We start from the raw sequence: 22,550 nt of genomic DNA, 5'->3' as shown, positions 1-22,550 counted from the left end.
TTGTATCTGTGCCCCACTTCCTGTTTAATCTCTGCTTCCTGAGTGAGGATGCAATATGACCAACCATCCTCCTGACTCTGTCTCCATGCCTGCTGACATGTTTTTCCTGTAAAACAAATAAAGCCTTTCTTCCTTAGGTTGCTTTTATCACATCAACATGGAAGTCTCTAAGATGGTCAGCTTTCTGCTACTGTGACCAATGCCAGAGATACTTACAAGGAGAAATGTTTATTTTTGGCTCAAAGGTTTTGGAGATTTCTGTCCATGATTGGTTGGCCTAGTTGCTTATGGATCTGTGGTGAGGTATCTTGATGGTATTACATCGTAAACTAGCCATGTTATGTCCTAGTGTATTTCTCATTATCTCCCTTGGATGGTACACTTCAAAAGACCAAAAGTCTCCCACTAGGCCCCACCCATTAAACTTCAAATCTTTGTGTGGGACTACTCTGGGGGACAAATTTTTAGCACTTGGGTTTTTAGGGGATAGCCTAGTTACAAACCACAGCAAATCTCTATCACAATATGACAAATGGAGCTGTGAGGTCGCTCATTGGGTAAAAAACCTGTTGTGTGTGCAAGCATGAAGAACTGAGTTCAGATCTTTGGAAAGAAACCATTCTAAAGCCAGCATAATGTCACATAATCCCAGTGCTGAAAGAACAGAGACAGGAAGTTCCTGAAACTCATTGGCTAACCTAACCAAATCAACAAGCGGCAAATTCAATGAGAGCTCCTGCCTCAAAATATAATGTGAAGCAGTTGCCAAAGCCAGAGCAGGGATGAGTGCTGCTCTCAGCCTCCATTGCATAAGCTTCTCTTTTTAGACAATAATAGTTAATGCAGGACCTATGGCTGCACAAGCTGTTGAGACTAAACACACAGACCTAAACAGGACAACTATATGCATTCCCTCAAAGAGTCAGCCTGATGAGCTGGAGTATCCAACTAGGCCAGGCTTGGACTTCTGACCTTGGAAACTGTGACATAATAAACATGGGGTGTTTATAAGTTTGTGGCAGGTTGTTACGTGGTATGCAAGCTAGAGAAGGGAACCTCAATTGAGAAAAGGACTCTATAAGATCTGACTGTAGTTAAGCAAGCCAGTAAGGAATTTTCTTTAGTGATTTGTGGGGGAGGGTCCAACCCATTGTGGGTGGTACTATTCCTGGGCTGGTGGTCCTGGGTCCTATAAGAAAGCAGTCTGAGCAAGCCTTGAGAAGTAAGCCAGTAAGCAGCACTTTTCTACAGCCTCTGCATCAGTTCCCGCCTCCAGGTTCCTGACTTGTCTGAGTTCCTGTCTTGGTTTCCCTCATTGAACTACGCCTTGGGATATGTAAGCCAAACAAAGCCTTTTCTCCCTAAATTGCTTTTGGTCATGGTGTTTTATCACAGCAACAGTAATCCCGACTAACATATGTGGGAATAAAAACCGTGTAAGGATATTAAGTTATTGACATCTATGCATGGAAATAGTCAGCCCAGTGTCTTCACTCCAAAGTCCCCATTTACCAGGGTTATACAGTACCCTCCTGTTCTCAGATAGTATTTATTTTAGGTCTCAGCTGTACTCACAGAAGGACCTGCTCTGAGTTGGATCACATAGCAGACCACAGTATCTTTTCACATATACGGAGATATCTGGGAAAACAGTGGTCATGTGGGTTCATCTTAGACACATGTAAAACATGAAATGCCTATGAGACATAAGATTCTTCTACACTTGCTACACACAAGTGACTTGGTGGCAGCAGAATAACTGTGCTTCATCTTCTACTTGCTGTTAGGCGGCATAGTTGTAACACCTCTCATTGTCCTAGGAGCCAGAAGGAACAGCCATGTAGTCTCAAGCTCCCAGAACTCTCTGGGAGCATCACTGTAAGAGAAATATTGGGGCATTTAGATGCGGCACTGTGCATGCCTACTCTTCTTTTATAGAGGCACATGTAAATGATGTGATTCAATTTACTATAACAGTAAAAAGGAGGCAGTATTTAAGAGCTTGATTAAAATATCTATCATGCATTACAGAGACCCAAACCTGCAGTAATATACCCATCCAGCACCTTCACATCAAGACCCAGAATTTGCAAATTTCTTCCTTTATAATAAGCTGTCATGAAAATATTTGTCTTATTTCAGTATCTCTCCCTGGGAAGGTAAATTGAAAAATCAGGGTGCAGGAATGCAACAGGATGGAAATAATACATCTGTTGAGTCTGTCATTGCTCACATCACAGTTGGGAGCACTTGTAGAAGTTAAGTGATAAAAACAAATTGACATTAAACTAACGTGGCTTGTTTGTTACATAGTCATATGTTGGGTGGGGGTGAATAGCTCAATACTAAAGGCACTTGCTGTGCAAGCCTGGTGAATTCAGTTTGTTCCCCAGAACCTACATAAACGTGGAAGGCATACACCAACTCCACAAAATTTCCCTCTGACTTCCACAACTGCATGTGTGTCCAAACACATGAATCATATACACACACTAATAATAATAACTATTAAAAAACCGGGCACATGTTAACTCAACTCATATTTGCCAACACCTACCAAGTTTGGAAACTTTCTGTGAGGCAAATGTGATAACCACTACAATATTGAAACAACTGGACTCTTTCTGTATACTTGGGAAGAATAAAAAGAAATAGACATATGGTGTCTGACTTTGGGAAGTTATTCAAGAGTGTGATGGCTAATGCTGTCAACTTGACAGTATCACCATGGAAACAAATTCCTAGGAATGTCTGTGATGGATTATCTGGGTTAGGTTAATTGACACACCGTTCCCCTGACTGGGGTCCTGTACTAAATATGAAGGAGAAAGCAAGTTGAATGAGAACATTCTTTGCTTTCTGCATGCTGTGGGCACAAAGTGAAAAGATGCTTCAAGCTCCTGCTGCATACTTTCCCCACCATGATGGCATATGTCCTCTGGAGCTGTGAGCCAAAATAAATCCCCCTTTCCTTAAGTCACTTTTGCCACAGTAATGAGACAAGCAACCAATCAGAGCCACCAAGACCCATCTGATCATTCTCCTATTTGCAATGAAAAAATTTTATTTCAAAGAAAATAACAGATGAAAAGCCTACCTTAGTGCTTTGAAGTTAAGTGTTTGTATCTGAGAAAAGAATGGACACTTTAAATCTCTTAGAAGCTCAGAGATCTCACAAATACTTTCTCATTCATTGTGACATATGCATGTACATAACATAAACATTTATGATGTCTTAGACCAAACCTACTGTTGCTGATTCCTAAATAGCTGTGGGTTCTGTGTGTTGTGTTTGCCAATGCTGGCATGTGTGTATGTGTTGTTAATCGCTGTGTGTGTGTATATGAGTGTGTGCATGAGCAAATGGTGAGACTCAACACTGACTTTTTACTCAATCACCCTCTACCTTTATTCTTTAAGCAGCACCTATCACTGAACCGTATACACATACATTTGGGTAGGCAGTTTGCCAATTAGTTCCAAGAATCCAACTGTTTCCACTCCATCCCATTCCTAGTCCAGGGATTCCAGGTGTTGCTCATTGTCACTTTTATGTAAAGTCTGGGAATCACAACTCAGATCCTCATGCAATACTGAAGGTATCTTATTGACCGAGTCATCTCTCTTCCTCTAGTAGAACATAGTTTTACCAATGTAGATAGCTGTCACTTCATCCCGATAGAAATAAATTACAATATGGCAAATTAAATACTTGTGATGGTTACACAATTAAGAATCACTAAATTATACTTCCAATGGGGTTTCCTAGGACAAAAAAATTATCCCAATAAGACTGTCAACATCAAGCAAACAAAACCACACTTAAACCTTACAATGGACCCTCCTGTGTTCCTTAATGTTCACCAGACTTCTTACTGTGACCTGCAGAATTGAACCTTTGCTGTGGACTCCCCTGACTCTACCACCACTTCCATCCTCCTAGACCCTGAATCTGTTGGTTTTATCCTGCCTGCAGGTTTGCCATGTCTTTCCACTGTAATCTCCATAAATCTTGAGTAGCAGCTCTTGCTCAGCTCTCTGTGCAAATGCCATTGGTGTGACTTGAATATGGCTTCATGAATCCCTGGAAGGTATTTGGTGGATACTTGGACCTCAGTATGTTAATGTTGACAAATTTTTAACAGTTGGGACTCAGAGGAAGGGCTCAAGTCAATTGGTGGTGTGCTTGTCAAAGACACTGTAGGAAGCCACTCTTCCTGGCTACTTGCTTTGACAGTGTAGACTCTTCTCAACATAGCCTTATCACTGCTGTCTACCATAGTGTGATAGGACCAGGAAGACTCCTCCATGGGCTGTACTATGCTGTTTGGACTTTCAGGCTTTCAAAAATGTAACCTAAGTAACTCCTTTAACAAGTAGGCTGTCTTGTAGGATAAGGATCTGTATCATCCGAATCCTGCTGATGACTGATGACTTGGTAGGGAAAAATCCCCAATACACGCATTCACTGTTCATGGTTGTTTAAGTCAGTGTTCTATCACTGTGCAAAATACCCAAGATAAAACAAGAAGGAAAAGTTTAGCTTAACTGGAGATTTCAGTTAATGGCTAGTTGGCTATATAGCTTTCAGACATTTGACAGAGATGTGATGAAGCAAGCTGCTTACCTAGTTAGGCAGGAGGCAGAGAGAGGTCAATTCTACACCAAAACCCAGCTCCCGTGTCTAGCAACCTACAGATCATACTATTTATGAGGTCAGTGCCCTTGTGGTCCAATTGTCTTCAACACATTGAGTTTTTGGGAAGTCTGAGAACCATAGTATTTTATTAGTATTGACAACTAAATGACACTAGCTAAGCAATTTTTTTTTTTTTTTTTTTTTTTTTTTTTGCATGACCTTTTTAAGTCTCTTACCTCTACACAGATCCGCCCACACAGAAGACTGGTTTATTTTCCACAAGTGAACATGCTTCAGCTGCTTGCTGTTCACCTACTGATTCTCCTATTGGACTGAATGCTACTATAGACACAAGAAATTCAACATCCCAATGCTTTGCTAACGAAAACCAAAAAGGCTCCTGGGTCTCAAATCACTCTCTGAATGTGAGATTTCAAGATGCTATGTAGTAGTTAGGCTAAATTAGTATCACTAGATATCGATTATTTTAAGCATGGAATTATACCTCATATATGAGTTTTACCAGATATACCACTGAACTGTCAGTTGTGTGTCACAGAGATGTCTTTGCCATAAATCTGAAGAGTTAAAAGGTATAAAGGTTCACACACCCTGTGAAAGTATTAATCACAGAAAGCACATGATCCCAAACAGCCTTAATTGGTTAGTAACACACTGGCTAGTAAATTTTGGTTTGGGTGCCACCTACTGGCAGAAAATGTATGTTAAAAGCCCCCCAGCTAAGAGTGTAGATTTTTTCCCCTGACCTATGTTAATAACTTATCTTTCATGTTCAGCTCATGTAAAAAGATAAAGCCGTTCCTACTTTGAATAATAAACTCATTACATAAGGAAAATGAAGTAAACCAATGAAAGAATGTTCTAATCTAGGACTGGGGAGATGGCTCAGGGTGCAAAAAAAGCCTGCACAGAAAAATGAGGACCTGTGTTCATATGCCCAGCACTTATGAAAGATTCAGGCAGGGAACTGGAGAGATGGCTCAATGGGTAAAGTGTTTGTCATCTGAGTATGAGGACCAGAATTCAGATCCCTGGTACCTACACACACAAGACATGGCAAAGCCTGTAATCCCAGCACTCAGGGGATAGATAGGGAAATCCCCCTGCAGACTGACTAGTTTAGGTTTGTTGTGCCTGGTTCAGCAAGAGTCCCTGTCTCCAGTAAATAAAGCAGGGAGCTATCAAGGGGAATGTCCAATGTCAGCTTCTAGCCTTCACTTACCCATACATCACTCACACACACACACACACACACACACACACACACACACACACACACCTACCTCCATCAGGAAAAAACCAAGGAACACAAGCAAGACAGGTAGATATGTCTAATCAGTGAGATCATTTTAACAAATAAGATGGAAAGCAACTAAAGTCATAGGCAAATGCACACATGAATAAAAACTTTAAAAAAAATCTATTGGCCTTTAATTTTTTTAAAAAATTACTAGACATTTAAGAAACATTTTAATAAATTATTTTCAGTAAGCATTCTCATCTAATTAGCTGCTAAAACCATTTTTGAATAGCTAGTGATATACACACACTTGTTCTGCAGCTGGCCTCCAACTGATTCTTCCTGCCTGTGCCTCTGAACGCCAGGCTCACATTTAGTTTTCAGAGGTCCTTGCCTGAACATGGGCAGTAACTTAACAAAGAGGGGAAAAAATATCTGAGACACTACAGAAGAGATAACCAGTATTTTAAGAAAAGATATTTATTATTTACACCACTGAAATAGTCCGGTAAGAACAATTTACACCATGTTCATTTAAAAGGAGCAATTCCCTTCAAATACAAGAACTGTATAAAGCAATACTGTCAACACAAAACAGTGGTCACATTACATATCTGCAGGCTTAAGCATTGCAAGTAACAGGTATTTTTAATCTTATGGCTAGATATGTTTGCTGCAACGGTGTTAGTAGCTAGCAATGACACACAGCTGGAGTAGGCAGAAATGCTATCCATGCTTCAGAGAGTACAGTTGGTAAATTTGTCTTTTTACTACTGCAGTAAGCTGTGCTCATGACTATGGTTTTAGGCAGAAGTGCTTCTACATAGCCAACAAAAAGAAGCATACTCTTGTCCTGTAGTGTTATTTCAGTCTGCTTGTTGCCATACCATCTAGGGCATAGCCTTTTCATACAGATGTCCTCCATTCTTAAAGACTACTGACAACTCCGGTTTCAAGATCTTCCTGATTACAGAAGAGGAACTCTGTGACAAGAACAACTCTAGAGAGTTTTCAGCACAACAAACTTGTCATGTAAAAGCGTATCTGGGCTTTTTGGTTTTGCTTTTGGTTTTAAGAGGGAAAGCACTAGCTAGTTTCAAGATAGATTTGGTCTCACACTCAGGCAGCTGATTATACAAGGAGACAAAAGCATAAGACAAAACTCGTTTCAAAGTCACAAGATGACACTGGTGAGTATATTTTTCTCCACCTTCCATTTTCTTTTGTTTTCCATTTTTTTAGAGGGTTTGGAAAGACACCTCAATAATCAATGCCAGAGAACATTTTTTTCAAGAGTTCAAGAGTAAATTAACACAGAGGGAAGATAACTTTTTTTAAGCACTTTGTTATTATCTTCAAAAAAAAAAAAATACAAAATTAAATTTACAAAGCATTGGAAGACCTCAGCTAGGCAGCCTGGCATCTGCTCCAGTGTCCAGGAGAATCATGGTAATGCCTAGCAAAGAAACAAAGGCCCACAGATCTCAATAATCTTCAACTGTGAGTGTGACTGGTAACTACTGTCCTTGCTTCTTTGATAGATACCTGCAACAAACGGGATAAGCATGTCAAAGCTGGATCGGGCAGTCATGAAAACAATCTACCTCTCCTGCCAAAGGACTTATTTCAATAATGGGCCTTTGAAGATCAGTAGTTAGTAGCTACTAACAACTGCTGAGTGCTCTGTGGCAACTACAGTTATAATCACATGTGTTGACAGGTGCTTACATGTCATAGCAGCAGCAGATGGAATTTCTGCTACAACTTCCTCCTATTCCTCAGATACAAAGGTTAAGTAATTTGCCAAGTCAGACTGCTCAGATTCACCTCTGGAAGCCTCTGGAAGTTGCAAACATTAGTTACCACATCATACTGACTTTCACAATGTTAAAATAGTATGATCTTATTTTGTCCTGCATAAAGATAGTGGAATAAAAGATACTAAAGGCCCAGCACTACAAGAAGACTATAAAGTTGTTCTACCAAATAATCAACTGTTTCCTTGTATTATTTAATAGGATCCGCTGCTAAATTAAAACATCTAACTCTTTCTCACACTTAGAAACTACCATCATTAGCTATGTGCCAAAGTAATGTAAAAAGCCAAAAGTGGGATTTGAAGAAGGAAAGAGCCCACCAGGGTTTCTTTTGATGGTTACACCAGGACTGGATCTTTATAGGTCTGACTTCAAGGCAGCCTTACTTACTGTAGGACACATATCCCTCCTATCTCTCCAGGTTTTCCTGGCTGTGTCATCTTGATGTTGAATGTAACTGTATCAGACTTTTCCATGGCTGTACTTAGAAAAAGAGACTGAAAGACTTCACCAATGCACTAATCTTTAGAAAGAAAAGGCACACAAAACATATTGTTTTCTATTTCTGCTGCTACACATGGAAGTTCCTTGCAGTGTTAAACTATCATGCTGACACTACTTACAGCATGGTAATAGTGGTCAACTCCTAGTCAGTCCCATGTACTGGCATGTGTCTGCAAGCCCAGCTGCTAGGAGGCTGAGGCAGGAGGACCAAGAATTTGAAGCCAGCACAGGCTACACAGAGACTTTGCCTTTAAGAACTACGGTGGGAGGAGCAGCGAATTCAGAGGGTGGTCTGCTTACTGTTACAAAGCCACTCTCCAGCCTCTCAAGTTCCCACTACTGCAATATTAAAGACCTGAAGGAATGTGGACTTATGAGAAAGTTAGGGGTTAGCAGAAATATTTTCAGGGAGATGCCAGGAGGAAAAAAATAATTTTAGAATTTTCCCACTTTATATAAAAAAATTAATGAGCATGGCTGGGCAGTGGTGGCATACGACTTTAATCCCAGCACTCAGGAAGCAAAGGCAGGATCTCTCTGAGTTTAAGACCAGCATGGTCTACAAAGCAAGTTCCAGGACAGTCAGGGATACACAGAGAAACCCTGTCTTGCAAAAACAAATCAATCAAAAAAAAAAAAAAAAAAAAAAAAATTAAGGGCACAGTGTGGTGTTGCCAACATGTTTTCACTACTGGTGTAAAGAGACAAGAGACAAATGATGGTTACATCTACCTTTCCCAGTACTTATGATTCAGTTCCAGGAAGTCATCAAGCTTGGCTATCTCCTTGAGATACTGAGTGAGTTTCACCAGCTCTTTGTCTTTATCTCGGTTCAGATGTGCTTTCATGAAAGGCCTTATCTGTCAAAAAAAAAAAAACAAACAAACCTCACCTTGCGGCAGGAAAGTTAACAAAACCTTGGGCTACTCTTATCTTTTCAGTTAGGTACTGAGGCTAAAATACCAACCCAAATAACTTTCCTAACACTTAGTTTAAGCTCTTCCACCTACCTTTAGCCTACACCAGACACCATAGCCAATCCAACACTGGAATCTGCAAGGCCATTCCTATCTTGCAGAGCCGCTCACTTTTATTTCCTTCTGGCATCTGAATGGTTTCCACTAACTGATTTCATTTACACTATCTACTCTATAAGGAGTCAGCCCAGATATGAGTTTGACCTAAGCACAGTGGGGTTATCTCTCCTCTATGAGCTGTCTACATTTGTTGCTTTGCTTGCTGTTTGCCTGTGTGTGCCATGTGCATACACAGAGGCCAGGAACACTTTCAGGAGCCAGTTCTCTCCCTCCACATGTGGATCCTAAGGATGAAACAGACATCGTGCAGGCCCCATTATACAACCCAGGCAGCTGAGATTATCATACATTAATGCCAGTTTTCTGCCACATTTTGCCATAAACATTTCTCTTTGTCACTTACGTATAAAGATCAGTTTCCATAAAAGGGCAGCCATGTTCTCCCAAATGGTAAGATTGATATATTTTATAACATTAATGCTTCACTTAAAAAGCATTACTTCAAACTATAAAAGTCAGGACCACAGAAGTGAGACTGAATTGACTTACGCACTGAGAGAATGAATTATGAGTTATTTTTACAGTTTGTTCAACCAGTAATTTGTATTACACCTCCGTATTACTTCCCTAATAGCTTTGTCTTTTCTTACGGATATCAGCTCATGTATACAGCTCAAGATTGCCTTTCACATTTTAAAATTAATTAAAATTGTAAATGAAATACATGTCTATGATTTGTTTCAGAATGTTAAAAGACAGAAGACGGGGTACAGAGTGAACACACTTGCTTCTTTTCCAAGGAAACAGGCTAAATCTGTGCTAAAATCAGGTCTTGTATCACCATTCTGACATTTGCACTACACTCACTCGGCACTAAAACCAACTCAACTTAAAACATTATATGGCTTCAAGGACCTGCTTTCTACAAGCTCCCACTCCCTGTCTTTATCAAGCTCCTAGCTGGCTGAGAAGTTCAGGGCAGAGGAAAAAGCACTTAGCGACAGGATCGCCACTTCACCTTAAGAATCCTCACTTCTGTCACAGAGCACCTCAGTGTTCATACTGCACAGATGTGCTAGCAGCCACGGGGACCAAAAGCATTCAAGCTTCACGGTTCTCTGCTACCAGGATGAAATGCCTCTGTAACTGCTACACAGATCTCATGTGACTCATGCTAAGATTATCACTGACTCAGTAACCAAGTCACACAGACTCTGTCCAAATTTTGTCAAACAATCATTACATACACAATTTTGAGCAAGTCTTGACTTTTCATCCTAGGATTAAGAAAGGGTATAAGACATATGTGGCTCCTTCTATCACATGTGCCTGGTAATTCTAAGATCTGCACTTGACTTATAAGAATCACAAAGGCCTTATTAGCTTCAGTTTAAAAGGAAAAACAAAAAAGAAATAAAGAAAAAGTACTACCAGAGCCAGCTGGCCCGAACATCAGTAACTCTAAGGTGTACACTCCTAACAAAACACCAGATTTCTGTTACAATTCAGTGTCAGCAAGTTCAGGTTGCTCTCAGAGCCAGATAAAACTAAATAATCAAGTGTGCTGGCTAACCAAGGTGACAGTGCAAAAAGCAACATTCATTTTCATTTGAACTTCTCCAAATATTTAAACTCCTCTTGTTTGTGGCCATAAAAATATAAACACACGGGGCAGAGAGATGGCTCAGTAGAGACCACTAGCTGTTCTTGCAGACAACCAATGTTTGGCTTCCAACAACCACAAGATCTGACACTCTTCTGACACTCTTCTGAATCTGTGGGTACCAGGTACACAAGTGACAAACATACATACATCTGGCAAACAGTCATACACACAAAATAAAAACAAGTAAACTGATAAATTGTGTGTGGTGTGGGGTGTGTGTGTATGTATGTATAAATGAGTATACAATCATGCATCACTTAACATTTCCTTTCCTGATATACAGGAAATGGATTTCATCGTTTGGACATACTGTATATCTAAGCCCAATGTTAAAGCCTAACCTCCCAGGTCACAAAACGATAGCATGTTACTGTACCATGGTATCTACAAAGACAGGGCACAGTAAAGATACTAGGCAACAGGAAATTTTCTGTACTGTTATCTTACAGGACCCACATTAACACTCACTGTTTATCCTTCTTTAACCGAAAGGTCATCTAAAACCTCATGATACTACACACTAGGTTACATAAGACTAAATAAGTAAAACTGTCTGTCTTACCTTCAGTCCATTCTGTGGATTCATTAGAAAGTTTCTTCCTATGTCATCAAACATAATGGTGTTTTTTTTGCTGTAGAATTCAGAAAACTTTCCCCAAATAACACCAAGAGGCTTCACCTTAAAATAGAGGTTTATATTTAACTCAGTATGTATTAACAGCTTATCACATCCAAAAGCAGAACAAGCTTCTTCCTGCCTGTAGGGCTGTACTGGCTGACCACCAGGCACCCAAGAGACTACAATGTTCAAGGGCTTGTACACATCTAACTCACCTAACCCTACCGTAACACCTTACACAACTTTCACAGGAAGATTCTAGGGTTAAAAAAAAAAAAAGTAGGTATTTCCTGAGCTAATAGATAACCGACCTCTTTCAAGACCTTTCAAACTAAGGACATCTTAGGAGGAAAACCACACTGGGCTCTTTCAATTAATAATTTAGTTATCCAGCTCTGCAGGAGGTGGAGAAATGTCTTCCTAGAGCAGCAGTTCTCAACCTTCCTAATGCTACAGCCCTTTAATACAGTTTCTCATGCTGTGGTGACACCCAACCATAAGATTATTTTCACTGCTACTTCATAACTGTAATTTTGCTACTGTTATGAATCATAAATGTCTGTGTTCTCTGACAATCTTAGACAATCCCTGTGAAAGGGTCATTTAACCCCCCCCACACACACACACAAAGGGTTAAGACCCACAGGTTAAGAACTACTGTCCTAGGAGGAAGTGTTCACCAACTTTTATTTTGAAGAATAAATATGAACATTCAGAAAATGCCTTAAATATGTCAAATTTTAAAAGCAGATCCATCTTAGTCAATGGCCAGAGTCCCACTCCATGTGAGAGGAACAGGCAGCAAGGAAAAAACTTAAGAGAAAAACTTAAGGAGTGCTTGGGTCCTCCTTAGGTTAACACAAAGCCGACGTCGTCTTCCTAGGAAAAATATTTTAACATTCTTTTCACCTCAATTATTTCTACTATTTATTTATTCCTGAAACAAAACTGCCCAATTTTTTAGCCAGGAATACAGGAACTAATGCAGTAAGAGTAAGCCACACTCTTGGCGTTTGCAGGGAATATCTCTCAGGTTTGACAAGGAGACTGTTCAGACACCAGGACATCTACATCCTACATCTTAAATCTAGCACACCTTGTTCCCTAAAAACAGACTTCTTTAAAATCAGTATACTAATACTGCTGATCACAGAATAATCTGAAATACAGAAAATCACAAAGGAAAATTTCAAACCATGTATCAATATGATAGGTAACAAATAATCTGATTCATTCACCTCCAGGCTTGGCTTTTGTTTTTGATTTTAAATAAAAAACAGCCTCAGAAAGTTCACTGCTAAGCTACAGGGAATCCTAGAGTACACAAAGGCTAAGTACCATTCCATTAAGACCATCTTTACTTGAAAACCTTAACCATTCTGCTACATCAAAGGAAGTAGATTTTATCACATGCACCAATCCCAGCTCTCCACCCTGACCACCAGCAGGTGGCTGCCCTTTGCTATCTGACTGTTGCAGCCCTGCTGTGCTTAGCATTTCCTGAGCTCCACAACACTTGGACTGTAGAAGGCAAGCCGTAGGCCACAGCTATGCTTCTCTCCTGGTGTGTGCACTTCTTGCACTGAGTAAGACCTCAAGCGCTTAGGCCACTATTTGCCCTTTACCATTGGCTCTCTTCATTATTACATGTTCTCAAAAGGTATGGATGACATTTTCCTCATCTTTATTACTAACTGTGCCTGTTTGGGGCCTTATAGAAGCAGTCACTTGAGCAAACCATGTCAAACTTCTCATTTTTAACAGCTGATCATCTTCTCTGATGTCCTGTTGCTATTTTATAAGTTATAACCTGGTCCATGTATTAATAACTATCAGTTTCTTCTAGGGAAGGGTAAGTACACTTTGGTTTGCTTCCAGCATACTTCTTGATAACATTCAGTTTTTCTCTTCTACCTTGGCTGGGAGTATTTCACCACCATCATCACAGCTAGCCCTGACACAATTCCTTTCTGGATAGCCTTTCAATAGCTTTGCTTGCATCATTATAATTCATTCAAAACATTTATTTATTTATTTAGTTATCCATTTATTGATTGATTGATTGATTGATTGATTGAGACAGAGTACCATTACATAGCCCTCACTCCTCACTGACCTGGAACTATCATGCTTGAATTCAGAAAAATCTGCCTGCCTCCCAAGTGTTACAAACCTTTAAAATACAATGTCATTGTAAAATTCAACTGTCACTTTACTATCTGTTCAGATGAAATTCTAAATTCTACTTTTGTCTTATCTGTCAGTTTAAATACAAAAGCTACACTCATCTCTAATAAAGGTAACTGAAGTTCTTACATCGATGAGCCCTCTTCTTGGAGTGTGCACAGTTATCATAGCAGCACTGTCCAGCATGAAGGTAATCTTATAATTGGCATTCGTGCTCACTCCCAGTTCCTGTAACACAAATGTTCATGAGATTAAAATACAAGTGTGAAAAATCCCAGGCTATCTGAACATTCATTCTATCTGCAATTTCTCAAAATGCCAATTTTCTACAGCAATAATAGCCACATTTTGCTACACAACTGGAAAGCATTTGTTTTTCTGACTGTGTCAGTGAGTAAATCAGAAGTGGATTCATTCCTAACTGGCCATTTTAGAATGAATCACCTCATCAGTGTAACACTTTTGCAAAGGCCAAAGCAAAGATTATCGGAGTATAAGGAAGGTAAAAAGGGGCTTAGCTTTTCCTTGGAACCAGCTTAGGCATTCAGATCAACCCATCATTAAGCAGGCTCACCTCTACTCCCAATACTGGCATTCAGTAGCTATTAAAAGACAGCCAGTAAAAATGAAATTGACTGGGTTCTAGAATCTTTGATCTGTCAATTGTGGTTTCAAAACATTGTGAAATGCTTGTTTCTAACACTTACTTTCATTTTAGCTTCAATCCACTTCATATTTGTTGCAGCTAAAACATGAGGAATAATACAATACATATGAAAAGTTTGAGTTTCATTTAAAAAAAAAACAAAAAAACTTCTGAGTAAATAAGCTTTTTAAGCAAGACCACAACTTTAAAAACATCATAAATAATGGTCCCTAATAAGCTTACTTTAGTGTGCCTTCTAAAAATAATAATACTTGAACCACTTTTATTTGTATGACAGAGGTAACCAGGATAAACTAAAACCCAAACTCCCTTTAAATCAGTCCTGCCACTATTCTTCATTCATTCCAAAGTAAATTTGAGATATGTGAATCTCAACTTTCTCTGGCAGGGGATCCAGGCAATACATAAGCACATACGGAGTCAGTATAAACATACTAATGGTTTGTGTAAAAAGCCTGTGTGGAAGATTAGCCAGGCTTTGTTAGGCTTAGCAAATGAAGCTCATCAAGCCCAGCATCTCAAAAAAAAAAACCTGAGACAAACATATGAAGCGCCCTATGCTACATTACATGTCTGCGGCAATAGACATTAGCCCACATAACCACTGACACAAAAATCAATCCTCATCTTTACATGCTCTCCTGGTCTCAACTTACATACACTTTACATGCAGAATTAGTCTGTAAAACTAGAAGTTTGGAGTGTTGTATTTGCAATGAAAACAATCTTAAGGAAAACGTTAACTTAGTACCTGTTCTGAACATGTAACTTCCAGATGAAAGACAAGGGGACACATAGAGTAAGACAATAGTTCATTGTTAAGGTATCATTGTACATTAGCGACAGTGCTAGTTACTATCCTGGTACATCTATTTTTACCTCAACCTAAACACTGGTCAAGTTACTACTTTTAGGTAAAGAAAGAGAGGTTCACAGAGATTAAATGGCCTGCCTGATTTCATAAAGGACACAATATCCTAATGTATTTAGCTCTAAAGAAAGTATCCCTTTTCAGCCTACAACCATAAAATAATTTACCAATAACATTTTAAATATATGACTATACAGGTTCTATAAATGTTAAGTTCTGACTTAAAAACATTCATAGGATTTCTCTTTTCTCTGATGGTATGTCACAGGAGCTCAACAAAAAAATTGCTTCAGTGAGCTCTCTTCTCCCAAGCTGAACAATGAAATTACCATACTTTCACCTTATTTTTAATCTTAACAGTTGTGAACTCAGTGTCAGTAAACAAGGGATATAGTCTACATTACAAGGAAAATACAAAGGAAGCTTACAGACTGCAGCAAACTATCTGGCTTCTCATCAAATTCCTAACAATTACATGGGGAACTTTTATACTTGATGCTTCATTTATCAAGAAATGGGAAGACAAATGTCAATCGATCTCAAAGTGTTACCTTAGTAATACAGCAAGTTTCTATTCTGCAGCAAACTCATGATCCAATATGGGTGTGCATGTCCTTGAATGTCCATAGACCTCAATATCAGGTGCACTGCTTCTGTCATACATTAATTTTTCCTTAAGCAATTCACACTGTTCTTTATTTGTCTAGTTACATCACTAAGATTTTTTTTTTTTTTTGAAGAAATGTCTGTCTCCAAATATTTTGAAACTAGAGTAAGGAAAAAAAGGGGGGAGGTATTAAGGACTAAGGGCTCGGGAAATGGCTCAGTGGCAGAGTGTGTCTTTAGCCTGCACAACGTCCCTAGTTCAATCTCCAGCACTGCAAAAACAAATAAGCACTTTTATGCTAACACCATAGCCTATTCTTGTCCTATATTCAACTATCTTCTTACTATTAAGGAAATACACATGTACTTCATATAATGACATAAGAAAAGTCAAACATCATTTTAGAAATTTACTTAAAAAAGATAACATTCACATTTAAACAAGTCTTTTTAAGTCACACTCTGTACCGTAGGATAATATAAGTAATAACCTTATTTCCATGGATATCTAATAAAAAAAAAAAGTAAGCTTACACCAAATAACAATGTCATAATCTTCATATGCAGATGTTAGAAATTCATGAAGATATGGTCTCATTAACTCTACCCCAGTCTCTGCACAAGACCTATGATCTAAAAGAAAATGGATCATAAAAACAATCATTAGATTATCATCAGGGACAAGTACTGGGTACAATGAAGCTATTATAAAAAAGTAATTTATCATGGGATAGAATACACAACAGCAAATAGCCTGAGACTGAAGGACACGGAGGATGAGCATATGTTTTACAAAGCACAGAACTTAATGCCCTTGAACTGAAGTTTCAGTGGACCATTGTACATTTTTCCTCATCTAGTTTGAATATTATTCACAATAGTGAGCAGTAAGCTAGGCCTCCATACTCACATATATGCCCACCATCCTCAGAAAATAAACTTCACTGTACAAGTATAATCAGTTGACCAATTCTTACGCAAAGTGTACATTAAGTTATAACACATTAAACTTTCAGGGTTATAAGCAAGAAAACTTTACCATCAGAAAGTATTGCCAATACTAGAAGATGAAACAAATGTCTTTCCTTTTCAATTGACATGGCTAATTTTAAGTTTAAGAAAGGTCCCTGAATATTTATTTAGACAGAAAACAAGGATAAAACAGAAAACACTATTTTTAAAATAGTCCTCACAAAAGTGTCAAGTTGCTCAAATTATGACACAGCATCATCCTATGTACCCACAAATAACCTATGTGTGTTTATAAATATTTTTAGGTATGTGGCTTAGTCAGGGTTCCGATTGTTGTGATAAACCACTATGACCAAAGAGCTCTTACAGCTAGATCTCAGGAGAGAAATCAGGGCAGGAACTCAAGGTCAAAACTGAAGCAAAGCCATGGAGGAACACCACTTACTGTCTTGCTCTCATGGCTTGTTCAGCCTACACCCAGAACCACCAGTCCAGGGAGGGCACCACCCACAACAAATTGGGCCCTTCCACAATAATCATCCATCAAGAAAATGCACCACAGGGTTGCCTATAGGCCAATTGTATGGATGCATTTTTGTTTTAATTAAGATTCCTTCTCCCAGATAATCCTGGCTTGAATCATTAAAAACTACTGAGCACAATACATATTTAATTCAAAGCAAATTAACAACAAAAAAGGAGATACACACAAACACACTTAAAAAAAAAATCTAAACATTAGAAGTGGTCATCTTTGGTTCTTAAAAGGATAGGTAAATGCCGTCATTTCCGTATCTGTATTTCCTAGATGAATAATTTATTTTTGTAACAATAAGGGAAACTTTCAAGTACTTTATGTAAACATGGAGTTGCTGGGGGGAAAAAACTGCCACACATAAAAGGATATCCAAGCACCTTAACTGACTCACCAAATAATGTATAATCAACATCCAGCACCAGGAGCTTTTTCCCTTCCCTAGGAGGGTTTAGCACTTCCACTTTGTACTCCTTGACTCTGCGAGAGATCTTCAGTAAGTTTTCTTCCCTAATAGAAAAGGTAAGATCAGATGAAGATTCCCTCTCTTCTCACGTAACAATATCTTTGAAGACCAAGAGCACTTACCTATTTTCTACTTCAACTATTTCATCTTCAATGTCAAAGTCGTTGATGACATCATCATTGTCAGGGGGAGGACACAAGACATCTTCCTATTAAGACAGGAAAGTTGTGTTTCACCGTAACAAGCACATGTTGGCAATCTGAGCTTAAGCACATACCATGGGAGAATTTCCATCATTAATTACTTATTCTGTATGCCCCCTGGGCAGATTTGACATGTTAAATCTTACCACATAGGATAACTAACTATATACTAAAAAAAAAAAAAGTCCCCACTACTTAGCTCTGCCAAGTTAAGACCATATTCATCGTGCAGTTAGTTTTTCACTGATCATAAGATGGAAACGTTTTCCACAATTAAAACTATGCTATAACAGTACAGTGTTTATCATAACACCTTCAAAGGGACATATGGTAACAAAAGTAAACATTTACCAAGCTCTCCTCACGAGTGCCCATCATCATGATTTTAGTATTTGGTTTCAGTTTGAGAGCTCCAAGCTTAACATCATTTTCTGCAGGTTTGCCTACAATACAAGCAAATGACTGTTTTCTCACTAAAGTTCAAGTTCTGGTTCCACTATCCCATTACATAAAAGCCAAACATGAACAAGTCTGGTAGTTTTGGGTTTCTTTCGTTCCTTTCTTACAGAAAGAAAGGGGGGAAAAATGCGACTACTGAATATGTATCTAGCATAGTCATTCACAAGTAATAAAAGAGTTGTCCCATGTGGCCCGGTAGTGGAGGACCTAAGCAAAACTAACTCATGTTTTACTGCTCAAGATAAAGATGGCACAGCTCTAGCAGCCTTGAAGCCCAAGACTAAACCATAGATTGTCTATTACTTGAAATTCACCTGTCAGTGACATAAAAGATACACGAACAGTGCCAATAAACTAAGTATAATCTCCACTTCTCAAACAAGAGACAATCTGGGAAGATTACAAGGCCCAAAGTAATAATGAAAAGTAAATCACAATGCCAGAAATAAATGGCTCTCACCTGGGATTTCTGTGGCAAAGCCTTACCACACAAATACTGTCAGGGGACCCAAAGTCATCCAAACAGTGGTGGTACTTTTAAGTAATGTTCATTATTTTTATCTTATCTCTGAAACAAGTTTAAGAAACTCAAACAGGTTTCTTTCATATTTAAAAAAAAAAAAAAAAAAAACCACCAAATATGAAAACCCATAACCAGGAGTTTATGGTGGGGAGATTACCTTTAACTTTGAGCCCCAGTAATTTCTGGCGCTCTGGGAGCACTCCTGTAAGGGTCTTGAGGAATTGCTTGAGATCCAGCACAGTGTCATCTTCTGAAAGCGTGGTCACTGAGTACTCCTGCCCACCCCACTTCACAATGATTGGGAGCGCCATTCTCCAAGCATATGAAATGGTAGCTTTCTGTCAGAATAAAACACCTAAGAGACAGGCACATGCAAATGGAAGAAATTAAAACTGATAGATCAAACACAATAAAATCTACTGTACAGCCTGATGACAGAGATGGCTGTGCCTCCTCGGAAAAGTGCTCCCAGAATCCTACAAGCTACGATTTTCTTATTCAGTTTAATTTACAGTTGGTATTTCCTAACACTCTTGATTCTTTCTCTTGTTCAACTGAAGAACAATGAGCTGCCAACCCATCCTGCTTTCTTTGTTTGGGCTTATGCTGGAGAGGCAAGCCCACACAACAGACATCCATGTTCATTAAATGTTAGTGGGGCATTCATTAGGAGAACTGAACCCAGAGCAAACTACCTGGGCTCAGACCCTATATTGCCCACTTACTATTTGACTCCTGAAGTTATCTTGCTTAGCACACACCTTTCCTTATCTGTAGAACAGGGAGATATTATTCACATTTACATCCTAGGGTTCTTATAACAAATCAACTAAAATTTCTAACTCATGAATTACCTGGGAAGAACTACATAAGTCTTAATTAATAAGTTTAAAGTTAAAAGTTTATTATGTTTCAGGCATAGATAATATACCATTACGTTTTATATTTCACGAATTGACCAGATGTACAAAGATCATCTCATCTGATAAAGGTGTCTGATAAGAATATTCCCTTTTTCCCATTATGGAAATAGTTATACTCTACCCACAAGCACCTAACTGGTGTGGGTTTTCTGACTAAATCTCAACACACAATATACATTATATCAAAACTGTTTAACTCAAAGTGGATCTATAGAGTTAAAGATTAAATTTTAGTTAAAACAAACAAACAAACAAACAAAAAAACAAGCAAACCTGCTCACATAGATCCAACCACAAAAATGTTACATGGCAGCCGCTATTCTCCTTAACGACTAAATGCTAGTCCCATAAAGCTTTCAACATTTATAAATTCATTTCCTTGATAGGTCAGAGAACTGAGTTTCCTAAATCTCAGACTATTGGCATTTTGAAAAGCTTTCAGGTACAAGATGAAGCATCTCATTGCTCTACTCATGCAAGCACCACAGCCAACTGCTAGAGAAAGTAAATTTTAAATGACAATCTGTAGAAACCTAACTTGGAAAGTCTGTTATGCTCATTATAAAAGATTAACAAATCCCTATTCACATCAGCTTATGTGTTTCCCTGTATAGTCACATTTGTATTTATTCATGTTAATAATGTTCTACAGAAAATTTTTGCAGCAAGCTACTAATTAGAGCAATAAATGCCACTTTAGGCAGAATCTGCCCCCAAAAGTGCTATGACCTTGAATAAAAAGGCAAAAGGGCCAAACTGCAATAGTGTGCATGTCTTTTTTCTGTAAGACACAGAAATGGGAATGACTGTCCCTAAGGAGAGCCTGGAGACCATGAGAGTGTTCTCAGCTAGGGGTTCCCAACAAGGGCACAGACCTAACTAGAAAAGACTTCTTGGAAATGCTGTCAGAGTAAAGGAAAGGGACCAAACAAGGTGCACTTTAACCAGTCTTATTCTAAAGTCTGAGCATGCCATTCTTCTAGGCTTTTCCACATTACCAGCTTTAGAAAAAATTGCCAATGGCATTGGCTCCACGTGTTTAACAAAACAGAGCACTACTTCAGAACGAACTTCTGCCACAAATGGTAACTACAAGTTGGTGAATGCCCTTAAAAAAAAAAAAAAAGCCGGGCATAGTAAACAAAGGTTATACAGACTTTTATCTCTTAAGTTCCTAAAACGTTTAATTTTCTGAATCTTATTTCATTACTACTGAGAATCATGCAGGATGTAAACACATAAGCATTTTCACTTTTTTCTTATACAATTCTAATAGTTTATTACATAAATTCCCTCATGGGGGAAATGACAAACTCAGAAGCACATTTTTATGGGATATGTAAAGAATATACATTTAAATTGGTGTTCTGCCTAACATCCTGTTGCTAGCTTTGCGTAGTCAACTCTTATTTACGGCCATCAGCCTGCTAAACCCTAGGACAAGTCAATTCGAATTTACGTGTTTTGACAAGCGATGACACCTGAAAGTACTTTGTAAGGTGCAAGGAGCTAGATGAACCATAGTAGTGAGAGAAGAGCATGCTAACCATGGTAACTATCACAATCCTGAACTTATAACTGCCCTCACTATACAGACTAGAAACCTGCAAAATAAATCACAGCGACTCGCCCAACACCGCAAAACTACAAGCAGCTTAAAGGCGGCAATTTCAAAAGTGACAGTGTGAACTTTTCATTAAGCTTGGCAAAAGTGAGTGTGTGGTGGTGGGCTCCGGGCCCGGGTAGCAGCCAGCAGTAGCCGCGCGCGAGTGCAGCTGGGACGCGCCCGGGAGAGCATCTGAAGGGAGGCAGAGACCCAAGAAACAAGCTGTCTGGGACGCCTTCAACAAACCATCTTGAGTGGAGGGCGAGACAGGCCCAGTAAGAGGGAGGAATGAGGCCTGCGGGACTCAGAACATTCTAGGATGTGGGGAAGCCTTGGGATCAGGTGAGAAGGCCGGATGCGAAGGCGGCGGCGGCCACGACCCGCAGCGCGCCGGGACAGGGGCCTCAGGGTGCCGGGCGGGACAGCCGCGGTCCTAGCCCGCCCGGCCCGCAGCGAAACAAACCACGAAGCGCATGCAGGTCAGTGGCATCCCCCAGCCGCAGCGTCGCCTTCTTAGGCAGACGTGCCTGCGAATCCCGCGTGTCCCCTCACCTGGAGCGCGGCGGAACCAGCCACAGCGGACGCAAAAGCCGGCCGCAGCGGAACCTAAGGAGACCGGAAGTGAAGGGAGGGGCCGGAACCGGCGAGCGGACCGGAAATGTGTGGTTGAAGCCGGAAATGTGCTGTAGGGGGACAAGGCAGCAGTTTGTTTTGTTTCCCCTTCAAATGCTAATAAGCCCGAGGACCCCCGGCCAAGAATCTCCATGGAGTGGCAAGAAAGCAGGCGTCTTTTCCTGACTGTGACTTCTGTAAAACGGACCCCCGATTCCTGGGTGGCTGCTGGCCATTTTGCGCATGCTCCGAGTCCGGGTGGGTGCTGCGGCCACTGACGTACTTTTTCGCCAAAAGCCATCTGCGTGCAGTGTGCGTCGCTGGCGTTTAATTCGTACAGAGGTCTCTGGTCCTAAGCTCGTGCGGCAATGTGTACC

General features: G+C 39.6%; 1 protein-coding gene across 4 annotated transcripts; it reads right to left on the bottom strand.

Moving 5' to 3' along the window:
• Positions 1-6,362: 6,362 nt before the first annotated feature.
• On the bottom strand, positions 6,363-22,264 carry Ublcp1 (ubiquitin like domain containing CTD phosphatase 1). Of its 4 annotated transcripts, none has more exons than XM_051180902.1 (11): positions 22,114-22,264; positions 19,190-19,387; positions 18,402-18,493; positions 17,970-18,055; positions 17,776-17,891; positions 16,409-16,507; positions 14,438-14,475; positions 13,860-13,958; positions 11,487-11,603; positions 8,954-9,081; positions 6,363-7,445 (listed from the first exon to the last, which is right to left on the bottom strand). In XM_051180902.1, exons 2-11 carry the CDS (start codon positions 19,341-19,343, stop codon positions 7,418-7,420), a joined length of 957 nt encoding a protein of 318 aa, XP_051036859.1. In that variant the 5' UTR covers positions 19,344-19,387; positions 22,114-22,264; the 3' UTR covers positions 6,363-7,417. The 4 variants fall into 4 exon arrangements, with proteins under 4 accessions (XP_051036859.1, XP_051036860.1, XP_051036862.1 ...); XM_051180903.1 differs by having other exon boundaries at positions 22,025-22,121; XM_051180905.1 differs by lacking the exon at positions 18,402-18,493.
• Positions 22,265-22,550: the final 286 nt, after the last annotated feature.

Source organism: Phodopus roborovskii, unplaced genomic scaffold (assembly GCF_943737965.1).
Source record: "Phodopus roborovskii unplaced genomic scaffold, PHOROB, whole genome shotgun sequence".
Classification (NCBI taxonomy): Eukaryota; Metazoa; Chordata; class Mammalia; order Rodentia; family Cricetidae; genus Phodopus; species Phodopus roborovskii.
Note: the sequence above shows the minus strand (reverse complement) of the source record. Positions and strands in the feature narration are given on the sequence as shown.

What these genes read in the sequence shown, in the direction of transcription:
- Ublcp1 (XM_051180902.1), bottom strand. Translation starts at nt 19,343, where the DNA reads ATGGCGCTCCCAATCATTGTGAAGTGGGGTGGGCAGGAGTACTCAGTG. An exon ending in TGTTGATTATACATTATTTG is followed by an intron (nt 16,508 to 17,775) that starts GTGAGTCAGTTA and finishes ATTTTCTTTTAG; the next exon opens with ATCATAGGTCTTGTGCAGAG. An exon ending in ATCCACAGAATGGACTGAAG is followed by an intron (nt 9,082 to 11,486) that starts GTAAGACAGACA and finishes TTTTTTTGACAG; the next exon opens with ATAAGGCCTTTCATGAAAGC.